Here is a 26,607-nt window from a genome sequence, read left to right on the forward strand (position 1 = left end):
TGTTTTCTGTATTTGATGGTATTCGATCGACTCTGGGACACCATGGACCTGCAGATTATTCCTGTGTCCACGGTTGTCAAGGTCTTCCATGTGTCTCTGCATATCCCTTAATTGTAGGGTGAAAGGTATCTTGAGAGGTTCGGAGCTGATCTATTTGTGCCTCATGCTGTGCTGCAGACAGCAAAAAAAAAAAACAGCAAAGCATGATCCAATTTGCTACAGCATGGGGAAAAATTCCTTCCTGAACCCCAGGGAGGCAATTGGATATTCCCTGGATTGATTTTACCTATAAATGTTTGTGCCCAGTTATATTATGTACATTTAGGAAATAATCCAGGCCTTTTTAACGCAATCTACTGAGCTGGCCAGAACCAGCCCTTGAGGGAGTCTATTCCACATTTTCACAGCTCTTACTGTGAAGAAACCTTTCCGTGTTTGGAGATGAAATCTCTTTTCCTCTAGAGGTAAAGAGTCCCCCCTTGTTCTCTGTGATGACCTTAATAATGATGAATAATGGAAAACCAAGTTCACTATATGGACCCCTTTTGTATTTGTACATGTTGACCATATCCCCCCTTAGTCTCCTTTTCTCAAGAGAGAATAAATTCTGTTCTTCTAATCTATACTCATAGCTGAGCTCCTCCATGCCTCTTATTAGTTTGGTTGCCCTGCTCTGCACTTTCTCCAGTTCCCCGATTTACTTTTGGAGAACTTGTGCCCAAAACTAAATAATATATTCCAGATAAGGTTTAATGATTTGTACAGGGGTAAAATTATATCTTTCTCTCTGGAGTCAATACTTCCCTTAATACAAGAAGGGACTTTGCTTGCTTTGGAAACTGCAGCTTGGCATTACATGCTAATATTAAGATTATGATCTACCAAAACCCCCAGATCTCTTCTCCACCATTGATTCCCCAGTTGTAGTCCCCCTAGTATGTATGATGCATGCATATTCTTAGCCCCCAAGTGCATAACTTTACATTTATCAACATTAAACCTCATTTGCCACATAGTCGCCCAATTAAACAGTGCATTGAGGTTGGCTTGTAAGTTGGAGACATCCTGTAAGGACGTTATTCCACTGCATAGCTTGGTGTCATCTGCAAAGACTGAAATGGTACTTTTAATCCCAGACCCTATATCATTTATAAAATTATTAAAAAGTAAGGGTCCCAACACTGAATCTTGGGGTACACCACTGATAACCTTAGACCTGAGAGTAAGAATCGTTAACCACTACTCTCTGAATTCTGTCTAGCCAGTTTTTTATCTATTTACAAACTGATCTTTCCAAGGCTGTAGACTTTACCTTACACATTAGCTGTGTGTGGGGAAATGTGTGAAACGCTTTTGCAAAATCCAAGTATACCACGTTCATAGCTACCCCTCTGTCCAAGGTTTTACTTACCTCCTCATTAAAAAAAAATCAGGCTTGTTTGACAACTTCTGTCTTTCATGAATCCATGCTGTCTGTTGCGTAAAATATTTTTTTCCAGCAAGAACTGATCTATGTGGTCTTTTAATTCTCTCTTAAACTTTCCAGTATCTTCCTGACTATAAAAGTTAAACTAACAGGTCTATAGTTACATGGTAAAGACTTTTGATCCCTTTTTCAATATAGGCACCACATTGGCCCTACGCCAATCCAATAGTACTATTCCAGTCATTAAAGAGTCCCTACAAATTAGAAACCATGACTTTGAAATGTCAGATCTCAATTCTTTTAGGATCTGTGGGTGGATGCCAGCTGGTGCAGATGCTTTATCCATCTTTATTCTGCCTAAATATTTCTGGACCATATCACTTTTGAGCCATTGTGGATCATTTGGGGCTGTGTCAATACCACCCCCATTATGGACATGAGCTCCCCCATGCTCCTTTGTATACACAAAGCTGAAGAAAGTATTTAATCCGTTTACCTTCTCTTTTTCCCCAGTCATCCACTCTAGATTATTTTGTAAAAGGACCTACATGCTCAGACCTAACATTTTTTTAATTAATATAGTTGAAGAATTTTTGGGGGTTTGTCCTACAATCTTGGATGTTGGGCCTCTGTATGTGGCCAGGCTTTAAAAAAGTCTTGCAGGTGTGGTATCGCCATACTCGGGATAAGTAGCAAAATGTTTTTTGGGGTATAATTGCACGTATGCTTATGCCATGTGTAAGAAATAACTTGTGACAATTTTGTGAAAAAAAATTCATTTCTTCATTTTCCCAATTGTGGGGAAAAATTTACAACTTCAAAAAACTCACCATGGCTCTTACTAAACACCTTGGCATGTCTACTTTCCAAAAAGGGGTAATTTGGGGGGTATTTGTACTTTCATTTCAGGGCCTCAAGAAACGAGATCGGCCGTCAGTCAGGTGTGATCAATTTTCAATGATTGGTACCATAGCTTGTAGACTCTATAACTTTCACACAGACTAAATAATATACACTAATTTGGGTTATTTTTACCAAAGATATGTAGGTAGCAGTATAAATTTTGGCCCAAATTTATGAACAAAAATTACTTATTTACAAAATTTTATAATATAAACTAAAAAAAAGTGTTTTTTTTTTTTTCAAAATGTTCACTCCTTTTTACACTTATATCACAAAAAAATAAAAACTAAACCCAGTGGTGAATAAATACCACCAATAAAAAGAGCTCTATTTTGTGTGAAAAAAAATTATAAAAATTTTGTTTGGGTACAGTGTAGCATGACTGAGTAATTGTCATTCAAAATGTGAGAGCACCCAAAGCTGAAAATTGGTCTGGGCAGGAAGGGGGTAAAAGTGCCCTGTATTAAATTTGTTACATATCCTGAAGCATAGGAATGAAGTGTTCTGCCTTGACTCTCTGCTGTATTATTCTATTTCAGTGATTCAAAAAATCTTTGTGCCAGAAGGTCAGCATAATAGTCAGAAAACTATCATTTTCAGAAGTCAGCACTGGCAGTCCACATATTTTTCGCGTGGCAGGTTTCCTTTAACAGAGTGAAGTTTTGTGCGATTTAATCCCTTACAAATGCAGCTATTAGTTGAGCAGGACCATGCTGCATAGTGCACTGCTTGCTTTACAGCAGAATGCATGCATAATCACCCTCAATGTGGATTCCAAGATGTTCGTCAACATCTTGACAGTTACACTGACAAGGCTAATTTGATGTGCATGACCGTGGAAGTGAGAGATTCTTTCCAGTGTTTACAAGTAATATAGACCACACATTTTCATAATAAAATACAATTTCAAACTTGAACGCAGTTTCCCCACAAATGATTTCTTCTTTTCTTTCCCTGCAGAAAAGAAAATGATTATTTATGCTGTCCGAATCAGTTGGTGGTCATCAGTATTACACGGGAGACATTAGGTTATGTCTGTCAACCAGCGATACAGATGGTAAAAATAAGCAATAGACTAATATGATGGGACATAACCACTTCCTTTGTAATTACCATGATACACGATCTAGCTTTTCTAATAACATTAATGGAATAGCAGACAGCAAGATCTAATTTCAGTCTAGCTGTGATGTGCTGAACGAGAAGTGACCAGCCCACCATGGCTGTCGCTAAATAGGAAAACCGAAAGCAGTCAGTGTCACCTAATCAACATTGGCACTCTCATCCTAAAACTGATTTGGTGAGTTGAAGGTGCTAATGGGATCATGCAGGTACACCTGTCTTTTTGGTTATCCTTAAACACTCAGTATAGCTCAGCAGGGCATTTGTGGTTAGGCTTTGCTTAACCAGACAATTTCTGGTCTCTGCTTCCTATGGAAGAACACTTTTTCTGACATTCTGGGTCCCCATTTATTTTTATTTTTGTTAAGTAGCTGATGACAATGGCTGTCTGTAAGTACCTTGCAGTGATGAATTTGTTGCCAGATCTGGATAAAAAATTTGATTGGGCAACTATTGTCCAATGTCTTTGGGTACAATAAGTCAGTTTAGACTGTTCAGTATTGCAGATAAAGTTTTTAATGTTTTTGGCCCCAAATAGTGAGAGGCTCCACCCACCTGCCACATGTGAAGGATAAAGGACTCCTGTTTTTGATTCCTTATTTATTTGATGTTCTAGATTATGTAATGATGTGGGTAGGTCATTATTGGAACCTTTTTGATGTTTATAAAGTATCAGTTTAGGGTGGGTTTAGTGTTTTAGTTGTGGTGAAGATACCCAAGGTGAGCAAATGACCATCTATGCAATGCAAAATACATGCATTATTAAGACGGTGAAAAAGGCCCCTGACGGTAATTTGTGACACACCCTATAAATATATATATATATATATATATATATATATATATATATATATATATATATATGCCACCTGAATCTTCATCTTCGTGTTTGCATTTCTAGAATGTCATGACGGACCATTTTTCTGCTGAGCCATGAATATGGCATTTTTTTTAAATTACACCTTTGGCAATATATTAGTTTTTTGCAAGAGAGCTGTTTTGCAGAAAACACACAGCAGGTGCCATTACTTTATTTAAAATTGCTTATGCAATAGTGTTTATAAGCAAGTCTGCAGATATTCATTTTAATTATTTCAGGAGTTTGGGCCAGGCACAATCTCTTAAAGTGGTATTTAACACCCCAAAATGTTTTCTATTGCAGCTTACCAATTCTTAACACTGTCAGGAGTGCTTACAATGTCAGCTTTTTAATTATTTATGTAAAAGCTTTTTCCTAAAATGAAAAAAAAAATTCTGTAAGGGTCTTTTCACACAGGCATCATCAGTTAAAGGAAAAAAAAACAACAGGTTACACCAGTCTTCATCACTTTATATGTTCGTCTTCAGTTCACTCCAGTTTACATCCAATTATGTCCACAAAAATGTAAAAGTATGCAGACCTTGTCTGTGTGTTTTTTTTTTTTTTTTTTTTTTTTTTTTTTTGTTGTTTTTGTTTTCCTGTTGCCATAAACTTGGATGTAAGCAGATGGCTGTATGTCAATATACATCTGTCCACCTTTAGACATAAATTGTGGTTCAGTCTGGATCCAGGTTAAACACCCCATTCAAATGATACAGTTTTTGCCCAAAGAAACTAAAGCCTTGCGTTTGTCCTTTCAGCCTAGGATAATCAGCTTTAGTAGTTTAGCTTTCTTCCACTTTCTTAACCTATTGTGACTTATCTGGATCTTTATTTCTCAATGGCATACACCCTAATTTTCAGAATAAACAATTGAGTATCTTTTCAAGTCCTGTATTCCTCCATTGCAGTACCTTGTCTACAGAAGGCTGATTTTCAGGGGGGAAAGGTGCGTGTTAAGCGCCGATAAATACAGTAATTAAATATAGGGGTCGGGAATTGCAACCACAGTTTCTCCCTCAGATTGTGCCCTAATAGCATGCTGCAGCTGCAAATAGTAAAAGCACATAGAGTGCGGTAAATTGAATTTTTGTTGTAATTCAGAGAGAAGATAACTTGCCATTGCAAAAGATATGTTTCAGACAAGTAATCCCATATTTCTTCCACCTGGGTCCACTTTCCAGTGGAAGCAGTTCAGTGTAATATTTGTTATCCCAAATAGGACTGTAATTGGTGAAATCAGTGACTGTTTTGCAATTGCCTGGTTCCATATCTTTTGCATAAGGACAAACTTGGGGAATCGCTTATTAGATTTGGCGTATGCTAATGCTTCCAGCACCATAGCCACAGCACTAGTCCCAGTCACATGACCTATTAAGGCTGTAGTGGAGTCCTCACTCCCCTCTGCCTCTACCCAATCCACGGGCAGGACTCAAGCAATGTGTTGTAACTGAGCTGCCAGATAATATAACCAGGGGTTGGGCAAGGCCAATCCCCACGCATCTTTGGGTTTCTGAAGTTGTTCCAGTTTAACTTGCGGGTGCTGGTTAACCACAAAAAAGACCTAAATATTGAGTTAATAATGTGAAACAATTTTCAGGGGATCACCATTGGAGTATTGTGTAAAGAAGCTGGGACATAAACACCATCTTAAAAAGGTTAACTTTCCCGACTACCGACAACTGGAGTTTGGACCACACCTTGGCTTTATCTCTGATTCGCCCTAGTAGAGGGGATAAGTTGAGGGAAACTTAATCCAAAGGTCTTGGAGTGACATATATGTCTAAGTATTTAAAGAAGATAGATATTGGGATGTTTTGCAAGATAGTTACCCAAGGATTAGCATCCAGTAACATAATAGAGGATTTAGTCCAATTTATAACTAATCCGGAGGTTCCAAATGTGAAAATAACTGACATTCCTTCTCTCAGAGATTCAGAGGTGTCTCCTAAAAGGAGCATGGTTTCATCCGCATAGAGCATAATTTTCTCCTGTAACCTTCCTGTGACAGACTCACCCGGGACAGAGGCTATTGGAGGGGACTGAACGCAAGCCTCTTGCCCACCGATTATGGGCCCTGGCATTTGGGGGAATGGTGCTCTCTGTGAGCTGTATGCCTGGGGACCCTGGGGTTGGTGTTACTTTGGATTCAGCTCCACGTCCCCCCAAAACACACAGACTCTGGGAACCCTTTATATGCCATATTAGAATGATAAGACTGAATTATACTGTTGGGACACATCCAGTGAGGAGATGCTGGTGTCATCAACTCCAACTACCTGTGTTTATGTTAATTGAGTGAGCTGATCACATTAGCCACCAGCACTGGCTAGGAGACGAACTGTTGATGACTAGGCTGAGGAGGGGGGAGATTGTTGTTTGTATTGTTAATTGTAATTAGCTCCAGCTATTGTGTTTATACTACTGTGTGAAGCTCGGTGCCCACAAGTCTGTCATCCCGGTCTGGGTAAATGTTTTAGTAAATTAGCTCATGTTAATTAGGTTAGCTTTGAGTCAGCCTGCTGTATAAATGTGTGTGAGATCTCAAATAAAGTGTTAGTTCTGATGTACTCCAAGACTGGTGTTGTCTAGTTCTTGGGGGTTCCTATAGCCAGATCCATTGGGCTCGTGTTCCAGAACTTAGGAAGCGGTATACTGACGGAAGCACTCAAGCGGAGTGTGGGACGTTCCGTGACACTTCCATATTGGAATCCACGGATACTGGAGCTCGAGCGGATCATGGCTGCCAATGGCTCGATGGCGATAGTGAAAAGGTGGAGGGACAGAGAACACCCCTGTCGTGTGCCTCTATATAAATGGATGGGCTGTGAGATCCGTCCCGCCTCTCTGATCGTCACCACTGGGGCATTATACAACAACTGAACCCATGACAGAAAGGAGCCACCAAATCCAAACCTGGCCATCGTTGCCTATAGATACTGCCATTATATTCTATCAAATGCCTATTAGGCATCTAGTGACAGCAAAGATCTATCTCCACTGTTGTCTGCTGGGGACTGTTTGTTTAAGGTATAGTCTGCGCAGATTAATTGCTGTTGATTTCTGCAGCATAAAGCCAGCCTGGTTTGCATGAATAATAGTAGAAATAGCCCCATTCAACACCTTGGCTAGTATATTTGATGTCACTCTGCAGGAGAGATATAGGCCTATAAGAGCCCGGATCTAGGGGGTCTTTCCCTGGTTTTAGAAAAGGACAATAGTGGCCCGAGCCATAGAGTCTGGAAGGGATCCACTCCTCTTGGCAGGCATAATTGAGCACTTTAAGTAGGTGCGGCAAAATGATTTCCCCATATTGCTTTTAAACCTCCATTGGGATACCATCATACCATGGAGCCTTATTATTGGGAATGCAACTAATGGCCATCTGCAGCTCCTCCAACGTGATGGGGAGCCTCTAGCACCCATCTATGGGAATCCGAAAGATCGGGCAATGTTATCCCTCCCAGGAAATCCTGTAGATCTTCAAGTGAGTAGCCTCTCTGGGAGCCATATAGACCTGTGTAGAACTCTACTAGTTCTTGCATAATGAGATCTGGAGTATTAATAATTTTCCCCAATTTATTACACAGTGCTCCAATGGTTGACAGAGTATGTTGAGACTGTACAATCTTAGCCAATAGGCATCCCGTTTCCCAGACAACAGCCAAATCCGGGTGGTGAGAATGATCCCACCAGAAACCAGAGATGAGGGTGGCTATCTTGTCATGGGTAGTAATTGGGGACAGCCAAAATGCATTTAACTTCCAGGGTGCTCGTGGGAGTGAAGTGATAGGTTTGGCATTCAAGGAGACGATTATAGGCAAGTGACCTGATATTCCCCGCACCCATATTGTATATCTGCTATGAGGGGAACTACCGACAAGGTACAGAGACACAAGTCAATTCTGGAAAGAGACATATGTGTTTTAGAGGAGCATGAAAACTGCTTTTGTTGGGGGGGGGGGGTTTATCTAACTGTGGGTTGAGATGGCAGTTAAGGTCACCAATTAAGATCAGGAGGACATCTGGATTGCCCAACTGGTACGTCAGAAGAACTCTCAGAATATCTGATGTGAAAGGCAGTGGAATATACATAGCAGCAATTATACACTTCAATTGAAATAGTCTGCATAGCAAAATTACTTATCGACTCTCTGCATCTATCGATTTGTCAAGCAGTGGGAAGTCCGATGACCTGTGCACCAGAACACTCACCCAGGAGAAATTCACAGAGGCTAAAGTGTCAGGAATTAAGTGAGTCTCTTGCAGAGCACAGATTGCAGGCAAGTATTTCTTAACAGATGTAAAAACCATAGTTCGTTTGAGTGGATTTTGAATGCCTCTAATGTTTTATGAGACAATGGGGACCGTAGATAACATTAACAGTCAATTATATATCAGAAAAACATGTCAAAGTCATACATGTAACCCATACAGTTCAGGCAGATCCCTGCCAGGGTACACACAATGAACACTGGGGCATTTTTTCCAACCACACACCTTGAATATTAGCATTTCCGCCAAACTGTGTGGACCCAGGAACTCCGCAGCCATACTGACTCAGACTTTTGAAAAGAAGGCTGGTTAGCAGTGAGAAAATAAAAGAACGTAAACAGTCTCTGCCAAAGGGCGGGATCTTCCATATAATGAGATATCTTGGCATATTGGCCTGACTGGCATGTAGGAAACAGGTAGAGCAGTTAACTAAACCAGGCAATACTGCCAGTAAGGGGTCACTGCTCATAACTCAAGTTGTAATCCACTGGAAACCTGGGAAAGTAATCAATAGTCCCAGTAGGAAACCGTTAACTCTTGAAGCAATAAAGAAGGAGCAATTCCCATTGCATTCCAAACTTGTGGTATAGCTATGTCTCCCAGCTGAATATGCAGGATCTCAATAGGGAATTAGAAAGGAGCGAGGCTCGGATGCTCCTGTAGTGTACCCGCTGAGCTTGTCAATCTCCCTCCGCCTCCACACAATCTGCTTGCCAGAAAAGGTGGTCATTGACATCCAGCCATCTTGACCCCAGTGCTTGACCCCTGACTAACCCACAGAGTTTGGCAGGAAAAAGCATAGCATATTTCGCATGTAGGCCCTGTAGCCTTTTTTTTTACATCTGTAAACTGGGCCCTTTGCTGCTGAACCTCCACAGAGTAATCTGGATAGAAGGAGATGCAGGCTTCATTGTGCACAACATTCTTTTTTTCTCTGGCTAGGCGTAAAATAATTTCTTTATCCTTGTAGTTAAGCAATCTAGAAAGGAAGGTGCGCGGTGGGTGCCCAGGTGGCAGGGGCCTAGGAGGCACTCTATGCGCTCGCTCCATAGAGTATAGTGGAGTAAAAGCTTTCTTACCAAACACCCCCACTAGCCAACATTCAATGAATTCTGTGGGGTCCATGCTTTCCAGCTTCTCAGGGAGCCCCACAATCCGGACATTATTTTGTCTTAAACGGTCAGACTTTAGCTCGTTTGCCTTAGCAAGCCACATGGTGGAATGAACATCCCTGATCAATGGGGTCAATGTATCCTCAACATTGCTAACTCAGCCTTTCACTGCTGTGGTACGCTCCCTTATCTTTTGTAGATCATGGCGGATTAGGCCCAGCTCCTCCTTCATACCCCCAAAGTCCGCTTTCAGGGTATCCGCAGAGGCCGTGCATTTATGAACTGCCCTGAGAATATCGGCCAAAGTGGGTTGATCAGCCTCATCATCCTCTATGTCCTCCTTTGCATCAGTAAGCTGAGGTGTAGGGCTACTGAGGGGCCCTGTGTGGACAGCTCTCCCTCATCCTCATTATGAAAAATGGCAGGGGTTGCCTCTGTCTGTCTGTGCAGCCCGTCCTGTCACCCCAGTTAGCTCCTGGGCATAATAGAGCATGTCTTGAGGGTGCTCTTTCCCATCAGCTCTGGGCGTTTTAGGAGGCTCACTCACTGTCTGCAGCTTCTCTGCTCCATGTGTCCTCAGAGACTGGGCCGCCGCGGTGCCACGTTGGAGGTCCGGGTTCCTGCCTTCTTCCTATTATTTGCGGGTAACCATGCTGTCAGAACGATTAGTCAAGGATGCCAGGAGGATCAGGAATGGTTCCATCAGAGACCAGTGTCAGTTCCGTTCGGATCGCCAGCCAGGAGCAGGATCTATACAGGATCAACCACGGGAGCTCCGTGAGACACTTATGCTCCCATGCTGCTCTTGGCCACTCCCCCTTTTAATACATTTATTTGATGTTTGCCATGTAGGGAATTTCACAGCCTTGAGTGGAAGGCTGACAAATCCTTTGGCTTACCTTGGATATTTTCTAATATATTATTTAAATGGCCTTTAAGGCTGGTCATAAATGGACAGGTATCTCTCTGAGAACAAAAGGCAGGATAAAGTCTACCTGTTGATTGCACTGGGAACCTCTTTGTCACTCATACGATTGGCCAGACACAGTGCTCAAAAAAAGTCACAACTTCATTCAAAAGCGGGAAAGGTCAACCGTCTTTTTGAGCATAGGAAGCACTTGTTTTCCCACACCATACGCCCATAAATGTCCTTGTCCTTGCCCAAGTGCTGTAGGCAAACAATGAACCAGCTCCATCTCCTAAATTCTTCTTACAACTCAGTGCCCAACATGGTATATTCAAGAGAAACACCATATTTAAGGTGTAACCTTAAGACTTTGTCATTTCATAAAGTGTTTTTTTATTTTTCTATTTTTTTTTGGACATAATGTTGCATTTGATTCATGCAGCGACTGCTGCTTAGCTTAGGTGCTGCTGCTCAAGTTACTTGAATTTTTAAATCCTTCTCCAGCTGTCTTCCTTAATTCTATACAATTTTTGGAAGTTTAGAGGAAGGTAAAAAACAGGGAACCCTCTCTGGATTAATAGGCCCAAGGTTAATAAACAGCCTAATGTACAGCCAAAATTTTACATTATACCCTGATTTTTTCAACAAATGTGTCTTTTATAGAGAACATTTAACTAGAGAATTTTTTGTAAAATACGGTAATATATACAGAAGAATTCTATGAAATGTTAAGGCACTCTATATCAATGCATGAGTACACCAAGGTTAGATTGAAAAATTTTGACTTCTTTTCTGCTAAGATAAGCATATGAAATATATTCCAAGCACAATATGCCATGTAGAAAAATTGAGTACAGAAAAAGGAGACACCCATCAGAAGACTGATTGATATAGCACAAGATCTGGGCTAAGATATTAGCAAGACCTTGGAGCATACAACGTTAATGTAAAAGATAAGAAACTCATGAATAATGCAGCATTTGATGGGAAACCAGCACTGAGATTTAATGATAAAGGTACCTTTTTCATTTACTTTAGGAACATGTTTTGCAACCCCAGAATCTCCAAACTGAAATGTAAAATGAAGTTTAGATGTAAATTTAACTTTTTAGAATGAAAGTTCACACCGTTGACCTATAATAGATCTAATTTGCTAACTGATATGGAGCACATACTTTTTGTTACAAGATGTTAGAGAATAAATTCTACAGTGACAGTGATTGGGATAAGGATGGTGGAGTGCTGGATTTGCCAGTTCGTGCTAGAAGGCTATTGTTTGGTATGAGACTTGTCTTTATCCTGAAGTATCAGAAGGTGGACACTTAAATTCGAAATCCAAAAGGTTAGAACCAAGGTATAGATCTTGCTGGAGGTATGAAGAGCATGGCCAAATGTAGGTGTGTTCAAAAAATGGGCATAGCGTTGTAGTTTGTAGTGTCACACAAGCCCCTCCTACAACAAACCTTCATAATCTATTTAAGAAATAAGAGAGAAGAAGGAAGCCACATGTTGGAATCAAAGCCTTTGCTAAATTATTTGTTCTATCCAATGCTATAAAAGCAAATGGCTTATTCATAGAATCTGGTGTATATTAACCTTTTTGATGAGATTCCAAGGAACCCTCATAATCCATTGCTTGTGCAGAGTTAGTAAAATAGAATATACAGAATAGAAACAGATAGGGGCTGAGACAATAGCTATTGCCAAAAATTGGTGGGAAGCCTAAGATGACTGATGGCAAACCATATTAGGTCCCAACCTTCTAATAATAATACTTATAATAATGATGTTCATCCAGCTTTTAAAATCCATAATTTCAGCTTCCCATCTGCCTTCTGACATAATCATTACCTGGTCATAACAGTAGCAGGCAAAAATGCCCCAAGGTTGGCAGTCTCAGTGGGAGCAAAAAATGCCTTATTGTTGCAGTCGGTGGGAGCAAAACATGCCCCATTGTTGGTGTTCTCCAGCCCCCCCTCCCTGTGCCCTCTAGCCCCCCAGTGCTCTCCACCTCCGCCATGCTCTCCAGCCCCCCTGTGCTCTCCACCTCCTCCCACTCTGTGCTCTCCACCTCCTCCCACCCTGTGCTCTCCACCTCCTCCCCCCCCCTGTGCTCTCCACCTCCTCCCCCCCCCTGTGCTCTCCACCTCCCCCATGCTCTCCTAGCTGCCCCCCAGTGCTCTCCAACTCCCCCCATGCTCTCCGCTGCCCCTGTGCCCTCTGCCTCTCCCCCTGTGCTCTCCACCTTCCCCCTGTGCTCTCCACCTCCCCCCTGTGCTCTCCACCTCCCCCCCGTGCTCTCCACCTCCCCTTGTGCTCTCTGCCCCTCCCCTGCTCTCCTGCTCTCTGCCCCACTCCGTGTTTTTGCTTCCCTCTGTGCTCTCCAACCCCCCAACCCCTGTGCTCTCCAACTCCCCCATGCTCTCCGGCCCCTTTGTGCTCCCCTCTTACTTCCAGTGTTCTCTGCCTCTACCCTGTGCTCTCCGCCCCCCCAAGTTCTCCGCCTCCCCCCACAGTGCTCTGAGTCCCCCTGTGCTCTCGGCCCACACCATGTTCTCAAGGTTCTTCCCTGTGCTCTATGCCCCCGTGCTCTTTCCCAGTCCCCTTGCCCCCCGCACCTCTGCCAGGTTCCCCCTCCCCTCTCCCGGGGAGCCGTCAGGGTGGAGAGTGGGGAAGGGGCCGTTAACATCTCATGGGCTGCTCATTCCAAAAAGCCTGAGTCTATTTTTGTCCCAGTCAAGGCCTGGTGGGAGCAAAGCTTGCCCCATCGTCGGTGGGATGAAAAGGATGTTTCTGCGATGCTGGGAAGAAAGAACACCCCAGCATTAGTGGTGTTGCTAGTTACTTATTCAAGGATATGTGCCATGTCCTACAGGACATCTTTTGACACTGCTGATGACATTGATGCAGGACCATCAAGCTGAAGATACTTGGCCCCAACAGCTTGCTTGAACTCCCTGCCACTTTGTTTACTGGAACCCTAAAGACGCTGCTACTTTACTGGGTGGTGGGTGAGGGCCTTGGGCTGTCACCTAGTTTTCCCCTAACCTAATGCAGGCCCTGGTTGGAGTGCAAGTGAATTTTTGAATACAGCAGGACAGCCTGCTGGACACTGATAAGCATAGTTAATTATAAAAAAGAATATTCTTTTGTGAAGTCTGCTATCCTACGTGTAGTTTCTGTGACGTGAAAGTAGACTTTTTTTTTTTTTTTTTTCATATGCCTGTTAGTAGCTTTATGCAAACATGCACAAACAGTTTGTCAGACTATTCAATGTCTCTTACATCTGCCTCTGTTAGCAGAATGTTTTCAGGCTTGTATAATCAGTAATCTCAGACTACTAGCTGTAGTTGAAAATCTCGTTTGTGTCCAATAACCTTTTAATCCCTTATTTTTAAGATTAAAAGCATTAAACGGAACAACATCTAGCTTTCTAGGAGCCTGGATCAGTGATAATCTTTGTTGCTAATTTCCACTCTATACTCCTTGAATGTATTACACTGCTCATCTCAGGATGTAAATGGGAGGGATTGATTGATTTAGCAGATGTTTCCTCTTGGCAGGTATACTCTAGTTACTAGAAAATAGTTTTCCTATATTCTTTCTAAGAATGTCTAACAATGTTGCTCAGTTGCTGCATTCTTGTAACTGAGTATTTATGCTACAGCATTTAGGTTATTTATTTATTTTAGTTGGAGGTAGTTACATACAGAGGACCTACCTGTAGAGGACCTACAGAGGATGAGAGGAGCCTGTGCCCTGGGATCCCATGTGAATGTTGTACACGATGAGTGTCCAAGGGTAAATCTTTTAGTCACTGAATCATTCTGTATTTGTTGGTAAGCATAGTTCTATTTGGCTGCATAAGTATAATGCTGGGTTGGAGAGCAATGAATGAACTATGCACTGTCTAGGAGCTGGTAGATATCACGGGAATGTACCTACTTTTAGAACAGGACACAGCTAGCTTTTTTTTTTTACCACTACTACAAAAAGATGTACCTTTTGGTATAGACAAATAAATATAAAAGGTTTAAATAGCTCAACCGCTATAATTTATATCCAGGAGCTGGAGCCCGGTGCTCTGGCTGAGGCGTTCAACTCCAAAGGTAGTAGATATCAATGAGATGAAAGCCGGCGACTCTGTGTGCTCTTGCAAAGAAAATTCTTTATTGGCTACATGTATAAAAGCATGATACAAAGATGCTAGCGCATTTCGTCTTTTGCAGCCTTCCTTATAGCAAGGCTATGCTATGAGGAAGGCTGCAAAAGCTGAAACGTATTAGCCTCTTTTGTATAATGCTTTTATACATGTAGCCAGTAATGAATTTTCTTCGAAAGAGCACTCCGAGTTGCTGGATTTCATCTTATTGGTACCTTTTGGTATGGCAGTAATTGATAGAGCCAACAGACCTGTGACATGTATTCCTCAGGAGTGTGACTGTCTGCCCTTTTCGCCTGTCTCCTCCGTTAGCTAAGATCTTCCTCCTCCAATCTGCTCCACCCCCCCAGCCCCATTGTCCTAATCTTTGGTGCAATGGATAGAGCTGACAGACCTGTGACATAAAAAATTTCAATTATGCTCATCTGTCCTGCCCCAGTCCTCCATTCATAGGCGCTTTACTATAGCTTCTGTCTGTGAAACACCATCAATGAATGGAGGATGTGGACCTTTCATTCATCCTCCCGTTCTCCTTTCATAGACCACGTTACATTGATAGAAGCTATAGTACAGCTTTTTTTGGATGTAGGAAGGGGTGGAACTGGTGGGCACAGTTGGCATTTTCGGTGTCACAGACGTGTCGGCTCTGTTAAAGTAGTAGTAAAGTCTGTATTTAAATTTGTACCTACAGGTAAGGTTACAATCAAACTTACCTGTAGGTACAATGAATATCCTCTAACTCCTAAATGTGCACCATTTAGGAGATAGCCACATCGGCAATAGCCGTTGACGTCATCAGCGCATGCGCAGTGACGCACTGCATTTTGTTTACACTTTATTACCAAAAGTATTGGGATGCCTGCATATGAACTTTAATGGCATCCTGGTCTTAGTCTGTAGGGTTCAATATTTAGTTGGCCCACCCTTTGCAGCTATAACAGCTTCAACTTCTCTGGGAAGGCTGTCCACAAGGTTTAGGAGTGTGTCTATGGGAATGTTTGATCATTTCTTCCAGAAGCGCATTTGTGAGGTCAGGCACTGATGTGGACGAGAAGGCCTGGCTCACAGTCTCCGCTCTAATTCATCCCAAAGGTGTTTTAGCAGGTTGAGGTCAGGACCTTGTTTGTGCACTGGTCCAAATCATTTGGTGGAGGGGGATTATGATGTTGGGTTGTTTTTCAGGGGTTGGGCTTGGCCCCTTCATTTCCGTTAAGGGAGAACTCCTAAGGCGTCAGCATACCAAGAAATGATGGACAATTTTATGCTCCCAACTTTGTGGGAACAGTTTGGGGATGGCCCCTTCCTGTTCCAACATGACTGTGCACCAGTGCACAAACAAGTTCCATGAAGACATTAATGAGTGTGTTTGTGGTGGAGGAACTTGACTGGCCTGCACAGAGTACTCACCTCAACCTGCTAGAACACCTTTGGGATGAATTAGAGTGGAGACTGCAAGCCAGGCCTTCTTGTCCACATCAGTGCCTGACCTCACAAATGCGCTTCTGGAAGAATGGTCAAACATTCCCATAGACACACTTCTAAACCTTGTGGACAGACTTCCCAGAAGAGTTGAAGCTGTTATAGCTACAAAGGGTGGGCCAAGTCAATATTGAACCCTACGGACTAAGACTGGGATGCCATTAAAGGTCATGTGCGTATAAGTATTCAGTTGGAGTGGAGCACAGGGAATACCTTAGCAGAATCATGATGATCTTTCATAAATTAATGAGCAGGTGGGTGACACAAGAAAATGAAAACTAAAAAGGTGTTGTCACCCTCCTGACTATGTAGGGGTGTGTGTGTAGGTGAATCACCAGAGTGACTGACAAGTATTACTAATATTTTGCAGGTAAAATATTTCACATGAATATAATATTTTAGATTTTGTTTAGCGTTTTCACATCCTTTGGTTTACAGCAGTGTCTGCTATTCTGTTTTTTTTTCCTCTTTATTAAAGTGATATGGAACTATATACAAATGTATCTTGTTAGGATCATTATGTCAGAGTGAGTATTGGTGTATCCTGACCTATGTGTGACCTGCAATTCCTGAGGTTTTAGCCTTCTGCGCTCTATGTTGTCAGTCTTGATATCTCCAGTTGCACTTTTATTAATGAAGTGGGAGTACAGCTGTTATCATTTCAACAAAAAGTACTATTGGCACTTCGCTTAGCTCAGTATTGGTGGTGCCAAGTGCCTAATCAGCTGCATACGAAGGACTGCCAAGAAACTGACACTGCGAATATTTAGCAAAGAGGCTTAAACTTTACATCTTGGCATGTGGGTTGAATCTACTTCTTTCCAACTGCAGATGACTGTCTAGTGAAGCTTCTTCGTGTTACCTCTTAAATTTACACAAACACAGCTGTTCTTGATCTCTGCCAAGTGCCATCCTGACTCATTTTCTTACCCTTTATCTCTTATCCTTTACCAATATTTTACAATGAACAATATGAAAGTGAGTTTGATATATTTTCAAATATGAGTCGAATTACTCAGAATAATGGTATATTTTGATATAAGATGTGTGCTTTCAGTACACTGCAAACATTTTCCAGCCCACTTACCAGCTAAAAAAAAAAAAAAAAAAAAAAAAAGGGCTGCAACTAACGATTATTTTCATAATAGGCTAGTTGGTCGATTATTGATTCCATTAAGTGGATAAGAACCTCAAAGTGTGGTGTATAATTTAGTTAATACAGTGCCTTGAAAAAGTATTCATACCCCTTGAAATTTTCTACATTTTGTCATGTTACAACCAAAAACGTAAATGTATTTTATTGGGATTTTATGTGATAGACCAACACAAAGTGGCACATTATTGTGAAGTGGAAGGAAAATGATAAATAGTATTCACATTTTTTTACAAATAAATATCTGAAAAGTGTAGCGTGCATTTGTATTCGGCCCCTTTTACTATGGTACCCCTAACTAAAATCTAGTGGAACCAATTGCCTTCAGAAGTCACTTAATTAGTAAATAGAGTCCACCTGTGTGTAATTTAATCTCAGTAAAAAAAATACAGCTGTTCTGTGAAGCCCTCAGAGTTTTGTTAGAGAACCTTAGTTCTTAACAAACAGTATCATGAAGGCCAAAGAACACACCAGACAGGTCAGGGATAAAGTTGTGGAGAGGTTTAAAGCAGGGTTAGGTTATTAAAAAAAGTATTCCAAGCTTTGAACATCTCACGGAGCACTGTTCAATCCACCATCCGAAAATGGAAAGAGTATGGCACAACTGCAATGCTACCAAGACGTGGCCGTCCAGGCAAGGAGAGCATTAATCAGAGAAGCAGCCAAGAGGCCCATGTTAATTCTGGAGGAGCTTTTTTTTAAAATAACAAATTTATCATACTTGCCTGCTCTGTGTAATGATTTTGCAGAGAGCAGCCCTGATTCTCCTCTTCTTGGGTCCCCCACCAGCACTTTTGACTCCTGCATTAAGAGTGCCCCCATAGCAAGCCGCAAAGTATAGTATAGAGTGCCCCTATAGCAAGGTAAAAAACTTCTGCCTTAAGAATAACTCGGTTCCTTCTCCTGCCCAGGACTACATGTCTCACGAGGCATTGCTCCTCACACATTCACAAGTTCTCAGGCACTTATATGTGTATGAACGGTGTACTGAGCTGTATGTGTGACGCAATGTGTTTACTGACATGTATGGATGATGTACTGAGCTGTATGTGTGCTGCACTGTATTTTCTGATATGTAAACAAATAATGCATTCTGTATGCAGGCCAACTAATCAGCAGACCAGTTAATCGATTATACAAATGGTTGACAAATATTTTCATTATCATTTATAATAGATTATGTCAATTAGTTGTTTCCACCCTCCTTATAAATTAATGGTTTCAGTAATTTGTGATAAAAACAGAGATTTTAGTTGCACAAATTTGTACATATGTGGTTTGTGTAGTCCGGTCCCTAACAGTAATATAAACAGAGGTCTCATAATGGGACATTTTTTAATAAATGGAGGGCATGCATTGTCTGTTTTGTCTTTAAATAATCTACTTCCTACATCACGCCGTAGCCGCTCTATATAGTTAGTCCCACCCTTCTTATTCACACTTTGGCCCTCCATTCATCACATGTACCGTATTCTGTTGGAGCTAGACATACTATGATTTTTTTGACCTATCCGCAGTTTATCTGTTAACGACACCCCAAAAGCAGGTCGCAAATGCAGTGCAATCCAGTTCAGTGCGACTCCAAATAAGGTGCATGCGGTTCCATTTTAAGCCCAATTAAACAGCACCACACTGAACCTCATATGAATTGCACAGGAATGCAGTGCAGTTTCTGTGTTTTTCACATGCGGTGTACAGTGTGAACCAAGCCTTATCCTTGCACAAGTTTTCTCTAAAAGCTTTCTACGATCTACAGAATGTCATTTGGTTTGGGTCACGGTCTGCTAATTCTACTGAGCATGTAAGTTACAGCTATCTTGCCACAACTAGATCAGTTATAGAGGTCGCACATGAAGTGTTTAGTCTGGAAGGGCAGAACAGCAGGTATGCCTGGAGGTAGCCTATTCCTTAAAGCTGCTGGGACCAATAGTTTCTTACGACGCCTGATTGTTATATACAGTATATGTTATGATTTTATGAACAAGGCTATATTTTATCAACATTGGTTAGATGATACTGAAATTATTTTAATGTTGTCTTTTATATTTTTTTATAATATATATATATATTTTTTTTCAGGAAGAAGTCGTTTTTATTTTCCGCATTGTACGCTGCCTTTATATTTGGTGGTCGGCACCTAATGAAACAACGGGAAAAGTTTGAGCTAAGAAAACCTCTCGTTCTATGGTCTCTCAGCCTTGCTGTGTTCAGGTAGAAAAAGTTAAACAATCTATCAGTGGGATTCTGATTGGGTTGGGTGGGGGTTGTCACTAGGATGCAAAAAAAACTAGAACAAACTTGGTCACCGCCTTTTTAAAACTGACTTCGAATAGTGGGGAATGGCCAAAATCATTCCTGAACTCGATTCATTCTTCTCTTTCTGCCTGCTGCCTCTATTGCATCAACCCCATTTTGTCCCTTTTAACTCTACCATCTAAAGTGAAAAGAAATGTAATTCTTAAGGACGTGCAAAAAAACAGGTTATCCGTCCAAATAAAAAAATGACTGAATCAAAGTGTTAGCTTGGTATAATTAAAATGCAAGGTGCACACCGATGATGTCCTCAAGCCGCAATGGCCCACCGTCAATATGGGGTGCAGGGGCACCGCCCCCACTAATCCATGCCTCTATTTCACATCCGGAGCGCCAGACGCTTGGATTCCAATGGGAGTGGTTTTTTTGGGGTTTTTTTTGAGGCACATGATTAGAGCCTGAGGCTCTAATTGGCTTAAAAAAAAAGGGTGGGCTTGGAACGCAGAGAAGCGATCCTATTGGCCACCGTGGAGGAGCAGGGAGTAGACACAGGGGAAGCTGTGCACCATGAAGCCAAGGAAGAAGGAGACGCAGAGGCCCACCGCCCGGAGGAAGCTTGCAACCTAGATGGGGTAAGTGCTGAGGACGATCGACGGGGGGGGGGCGTCGGTGGACTAATTGCGCCCCCCCCAAAAAAAAATATATCATCGACCACCAGGGGTTGGCGGCAGACGGATTTCTACCCCCCAAAAATATACCACCAGCTGCCACTGCTTAACAGACAAAACTTTAATCAACCAACAAACTTCAGCACTTGGACCGGCCCCCTCTTACATGTTTTACCCAATAGGCCTAACTCCTCTATGATTAAAGCTGACTATAGATCAGGGGTGTCATCGCAGGGTACATCAGCATTATGGTTGCCCTCAAAGGGCCTGTTGTATCTGTAAGATTATATACATTTTATCCAGGGTTCAGAGAATAGGTGCAGGAACTCACCCCCCACCCTTTGCCGATCCGCATTGAACAGTGGGTGTGGCCAAATTGCACTAACCGTGGGAGGAACCTAAAGGGGCAAAAAAATACCAGACGTGCTTATGTGTGGAGTTCAGGGATTCTCTATGTAAAGAGTTCAGGGGTGTGCTTTGTGCAGAGTGCAGTCTTAGGAGTGCCCTATGCAGAGGGTGCAGAGTTCAGGGGTGCACTACGTATATGGGGCAGAGTTCAGGGGGACGCTATGCAGCGTTCAGGGGTATGCTACGTACAGAGTGCAGAGTTCATGGGTGCGCTACGTACAGAGTGCCGAGTTCAGGGGTGCGCTACGTGCCGAGTTCAGGGGTGCGCTACGTACAGAGTGCAGAGTTTAGGGGGGTGCGCTACAGAGTACGGGGTTTAGGGGTGTGCCATGAACAGTGTACAGGATTCAGCGCTTTCACAGGCTTCCCAGATCTCGCTTCCACCCCTCCCCGGCTCTGACCTCTGCACCATTCTCCCCCATACCCCACCTCTGCACACAGCTCCCACCACTGCTGTACGGCCCAGCTTTGGTGCCTCCCAGCAGTGTAGGCAGCTCTGTCTCTCTCACTTGCAGGGAGATCATTGGTAGCCATCTGTGCACCTGGCACAGACGGGGATCACAGTGCAGTTTACCATGTGATGCGTCATGCCACACTGCACCTGCATCTCCCTTGTCCTCATTGTGAGTTTAGGGTAGGCAAGGATCTGTGACAGCCTCTGAGAGAAAAGCTGCCCTTGTAAACACAGAAGGCTTCTGCTTTTAGGCTTCAGGCGATTTGGAGTGGAGATGTGAACAATCTCCACAGAGAATAATAGATTTGTTTTCTCCTCCAGCGTTTTGGAGCTTCAGGCTGCAAGCTACAAAATGCTGAGGTGTGAATGGGGCCTTACAAGTGACACTGGTGAGCAGAGGACAAGAGCCAGAGGTCATAAAATGGAGTTCCACAATGTTTTGACTGAAAGCCCCTGGGTGCGAGGGCCACATTGAAATGGCCTGGCAGGCCAGATTCGGCCCACGGGCCTTATGTTTGACACATGTGCCATAGATGATTTTTTTGTTTTGTTTCTTTTGTTTAGCCCTGCGGGAACATTGCATTCTGGCAGTGGGACCTGCCGCTGTCAGAATACATTGATCAGCAGCTGCAGTCAATCGAGAAGTTTTCCAGCATGTCCCTTCTGTTTAACAGGGATGGCCGCAAACTCATTGAATTTAGCTGATCTGTGCAGAACTGACCGAATTTCGATCAGTGTATGGCCAGCTTAAGCCCATCAGGCAAAACATGTCAGAGGAGTGGTCCTGGAGGCAAGACCACGTGCTGAAGCTTGTCTGATGTTTGAAATTTTGCCTGTGAAGACATCATCGGTGTGCAGTTTTTCCTTTGGATTTTACTGAGCTATGTATAGAGGAGTGACAGACCCCAAGCCAGTAACAGTTTCTAATATATGAGGGAAGCTTCTGGAGGGTTGGAGCGTTGCACATTTCTTTGACTTCACACACCATAAAGGGTTCTTCTAAACTAGACTATTATGGAAATATACAAAATGTATCAAAGTGGTACAAAATATGAATGATCTTGAGGTTGATAAAGGCTGCTGTTTTTATTTTTTCTACATAATGTAAAGCATACATATTAGGTAGAAAAATACATGAAATATACAATACCAGTAAATAACATTTTATTATATACATGTTTGCAGAATATCTGGCATGTTCATTACTTTTGTTTTCTTTTAGTATATTTGGTGCAGTCCGGACTGGTGCATATATGCTATACATTTTGATGACCAAAGGCCTCAAGCAGTCCGTTTGTGACCAGAGCTTTTATTATGGACCAGTCAGCAAATTCTGGGCATATGCATTTGTGCTCAGCAAAGCACCGGAGCTGGGTAAGTAACTTTCATCCTAAAATGAAAAGAGTCCGTGTTTGCTTTGAATTACTGAAAATAGGTTTTTACGTTAACAGTAGATGGCTTGGTCCAAGGGACTGGCTGTGTGAAATATTTTTATCTTCTATATGCTTTGAAAGGTTTATGTGAAAGCTGCTGTTTGAAGGAAAAGAAGTAAAAAAAAAAACATATTGCACAAAATGTTCTGCTATACAAACCGATGTGTTCTTAAACAGCTAGGAACAACTTTCAGTATACTTTCTTTCATAATGAGCTATGCAAAGCTGACAGTCCTGGTAAATTGTAATTCTTACTTTACTTTAAAGTACATCTATGATCAAAATGTAAAATCATATATTCATTATTCATTTCCACATTGTACTTCAATTATTTCTAGCCTAGTCCTATTAACCATTTTGCTGCAAGAGCCATTTTTGCCTTTTTTTTTTTTTTTTTTTTTTTTTTTTTAGCATATACGTCTTAATCATTTTAATCATGAAAATTAGGTAAAACCCCCAAACATCCATTTTTTGAAAGCCAAATCCGTGGAAAATAAAATAGTGGTAGACCCAATTTTTCATGTTACATAATATGTGCGCAGCAGTTTATCAAGTGCAAAATTTCAGTAAAGCAAATACATTTTATTACTTTTAAGGCCCCTTTCACATGGGGCTGTCCGTTTTTACTACTCCGCTTGCTCAGCGGGGATTCCTCCGTTGATCCCTCCGTTGATCCCCGCTGAGCCGGCGGATGACAAGTCCGTCTCTGCACTCTGTGCAGGGACGGACCTGTCAGAGAGACCACTATCCCCTATGAGGGGATCGGATGATTACGGACCGCCTGCCCATTTTGATCTGATCCGCCAGACGGATGGAAAATAGGACATTCATCCGTCTGGATATGCAGAGCGGATCGGATTGGGGCGGATCGGATGTCAGCGGACATGTCACCGCTGACATCTGATGCTCCGTAGAGCTGTATGGAGCGACCGTTCAGATCTGCCTGAAAAAAATGACAGGCGGGTCTGAACAGTTCGCATGTGTGAAAGGGGCCTAAGATACAAAAAGTAGTATATTACCTAATTATTTGGTAAAATCTAAAAGAGGAGGTTGGGCTGAGTAAATATGTACCCAACATGTCAAGTTTTAAATTTTGCAAGAGCCTGCAAAATGACAACAAACCTTTTGGTACCCTATATTTTCCATAGACAACACTTTAAAATCCCCTACAGAGGTCATCCGTTTAATTTTAACTGTGGATAATGGACCTAGAATTTTTGATCTCACTTTGGCAATATGTAACGTATATCGCAAGCAAAGTTAGAAAGTAGAGATACAGTACATATCCTCAATACAATTTTGGGCATAAGCTGTTTAGCCTCCTAGTACATTTTAACTATGGAAGGAAACTAGAACACCTGGATAAAACAAACCTATACACAGAGAGAATATGAAGCATTAATTATTGTACACTTCATTCACTGAACACTTGATGTAAAACGAAACTCTGAAAATAAAAACGCACTGAAAGATAGAGCTTTTAACAGAAGAAAGGCGAAAAGTGTCTTCTGCCAAAAAGTCTATCCTAGCAAATTTGTGTTTTCTATGTACACTGTATGTGCATGCAGCATACTGTCCCGGCTTATTGCTAGCATCTGCAAGATGTTGAGAATGGAGCTGGGTAGCGAGGAATAAATAACTCCTGTGTGCAGGCGCTATCAGTGACTGCCCAATTGATGGGTTGGAAAGAGGATTACTGGGGAGTAGGAAGACTCAACAAAAGAGATGCCAACTTTGGAGTACGAAGAGGCAGCTGGCAACCTAAAATGAACAGTACCAGAGTTGGGTACACTTGTAAGGTAAGTGTGTCATAATGTACAGTTATGCTGTGCAGAAGTATATCCCACCCAGCACAAAGAGTTGTGAAGCAGGAATGGTAGCCACTGTGCTTATTCTGATGTATGTGTGTTAGAGTAGATGAAAATAGTCTGCGCACCATGGGTGGAGCTTAAGGCCTCCTACACACCTTTTGCGCTTTTTTTTTTTTGCGTACGTTTTGCAGTGTGCCATGAAAATACATGGTTACCAGTGAGGCTATTCACATTTGCGTAGTGTTTTGTAAATAATAAGACCTGTCTGATATTATGGGCATTTACCTGTGTGTTCGGGCCCATTAAAGCCTATGAAAAAATATGTACATGACATCAAAAGCGTAGAGTTGTGAACCCAGGCTTCATCGGTTATGAAAACATCCATCTACCTAACCCATCTAATTAATTTAGAAAATATTGTAAAATCCCCCCCCCCCTCCCCCAATCAATAATTAATTGACTCCAAAATCTATCATAAGCACTCAGTATAGGGCTGCTGAACTGAATGTTGAGAGTTACTGGGAACTTTACTAACAGAATAGTAGTGTCTTTTTTTTTTTTTTCCATCCAACCAAATTATGTGAGATGCAGGGATCTCCCATGCTGCAATATTGTATTCTGACAGCCTGGCTGCAAGCGATGATCAAATAAATCAAAAACCAAACAATTTTCAGTCCGTGTATACCCTGCTCAAGTGCTGTCATTATTTTGTATTTTTGTTTTTAACCCAGCAGTTTATATTTGTATGCAGCTGGTATATAAAATGTGACTGCATCACCAATAGATTTATCTAGGCAGGCCAAAAGAAGTAATATTATGCTTGCATACCTTCTTCACACTGTCAGAGGTTTTCAGATTTGTAAGTAGGAGAGAATCCCACAAGCTAGTCTTCTTTTGGCTTCTCCTCAGCCTGCCCACCTGCCATTCTGCCAGCATCTGTGGCCATTGACTCGTGTAGCTGCTAAAACTGTTTAGCTATTGTAGCACCCTGGAGTTTAGTCAGGGAGCTCCTCACAAATTTACTTGCCAAGAGTAGTTGTCTTGGTTGATTGATAGGGATCTATTGACTTCTCCCTAAGCTTGGCCTTGTTGCACTTTTCTCTTCTACCGCTATGTGGCCGGGTTCTTGGTTGTACTAGATACGAGAGGGAAACCCAAGGTCAGGTTATGGGTATGTGGGTGTCCCAGCCAATGGGCAGGGTTTTTTTAATCCCTTGGCCTGCTGGGAGAGCCTATATATTCGGGCGAGGTCAGGTGATCCGTGTTTCTGTGCCACCCGGGGGCATCTGGCTGCCAGGCTGTGTGAGAGACTATCCAGAAGTGAGAGGGCAGCGCAGGGTTGGGACTGCATCTTGCAGTCCAACCAAAAGTGACGGTTCTGTTGGCTGGAGAACCTGTCAGTGGTCGGAGGTGTCGCCACGGAGAGACCAATCGCCTTTACCAGGAACCACAGTGAGTAACTGAAGCAAGTACCGAAATCATATTGTCACCGAACGGGCACTGTGAAGAATCGGGAAACTTCAGGAGATGATCAAGTCAGGGACCCAACCAGCGGAGGTGACGCTTGCAGAGCAGCCTTGTGTGTCAAGCTAGGGACCAAGCCTGTCAGCAGGGGTGAAGCTTTAAAAGTATCTGGAGTGCCAAGCTAGGGACCCAGCAGAGAAGCGGAGGGTGACGATTGAGGGAGATACCACCGCCAACCTTGGAGGAGCTCAAGGGATTCATAGTCAGTAAATCAGTGAGTGTAGTGAGAGACCAGGAGCTCATTGTTGAAGAACTACAAGGAGCAGTTGTAGTGGAGCTGAAAACCTACGTTAGACTTACCGGTAACGGCATTTCTACGAACCTTCCAGGGCGGCACTCCTGAGAGATGAGGGCTCCTCCTTACAGGAAACACAATCAATTGACAGCTTGTTATAAGTCCCCACCCTTCCCCTTGATCCCCATGTTGTAATAAAGTAATCCTGAACTGGTTCACAAGGAGCATCGCTCCACATAGGTACTTGCCACTTAGCGTTTAGCTTATCCTTCCCTCCATATATGACGGGAAGTAGGCCTGCCATCCTGGAAGGTTCGTAGAAATACCGTTACCGGTAAGTCTAACATAGGTTTTCTCCTATCACCTTCCAGGGTGTCACACCTGAGAGGATAATCAAGTAAACACAGGCCTACCTTCAGGGTG

At 42.4% G+C, this 26,607-nt stretch overlaps 1 protein-coding gene across 4 annotated transcripts in view; it reads left to right on the forward strand.

The window, feature by feature from the left end:
• ELOVL6 (ELOVL fatty acid elongase 6) overlaps nt 1–26,607 on the forward strand; it is a 153,073-nt gene that overhangs the window by 76,700 nt on the left and 49,766 nt on the right. For all 4 annotated transcript variants that reach the window (XM_073602360.1, XM_073602377.1, XM_073602384.1 and 1 more), the window contains 2 exons: nt 19,478–19,609; nt 22,404–22,555. In XM_073602360.1, the coding sequence (XP_073458461.1) occupies nt 19,478–19,609; nt 22,404–22,555 (284 nt within the window). The remainder of the gene's footprint in view (nt 1–19,477; nt 19,610–22,403; nt 22,556–26,607) is intronic.

The sequence above is a fragment of the Aquarana catesbeiana genome, linkage group LG01 (genome assembly GCF_042186555.1).
Source record: "Aquarana catesbeiana isolate 2022-GZ linkage group LG01, ASM4218655v1, whole genome shotgun sequence".
Taxonomy (NCBI): domain Eukaryota; kingdom Metazoa; phylum Chordata; class Amphibia; order Anura; family Ranidae; genus Aquarana; species Aquarana catesbeiana.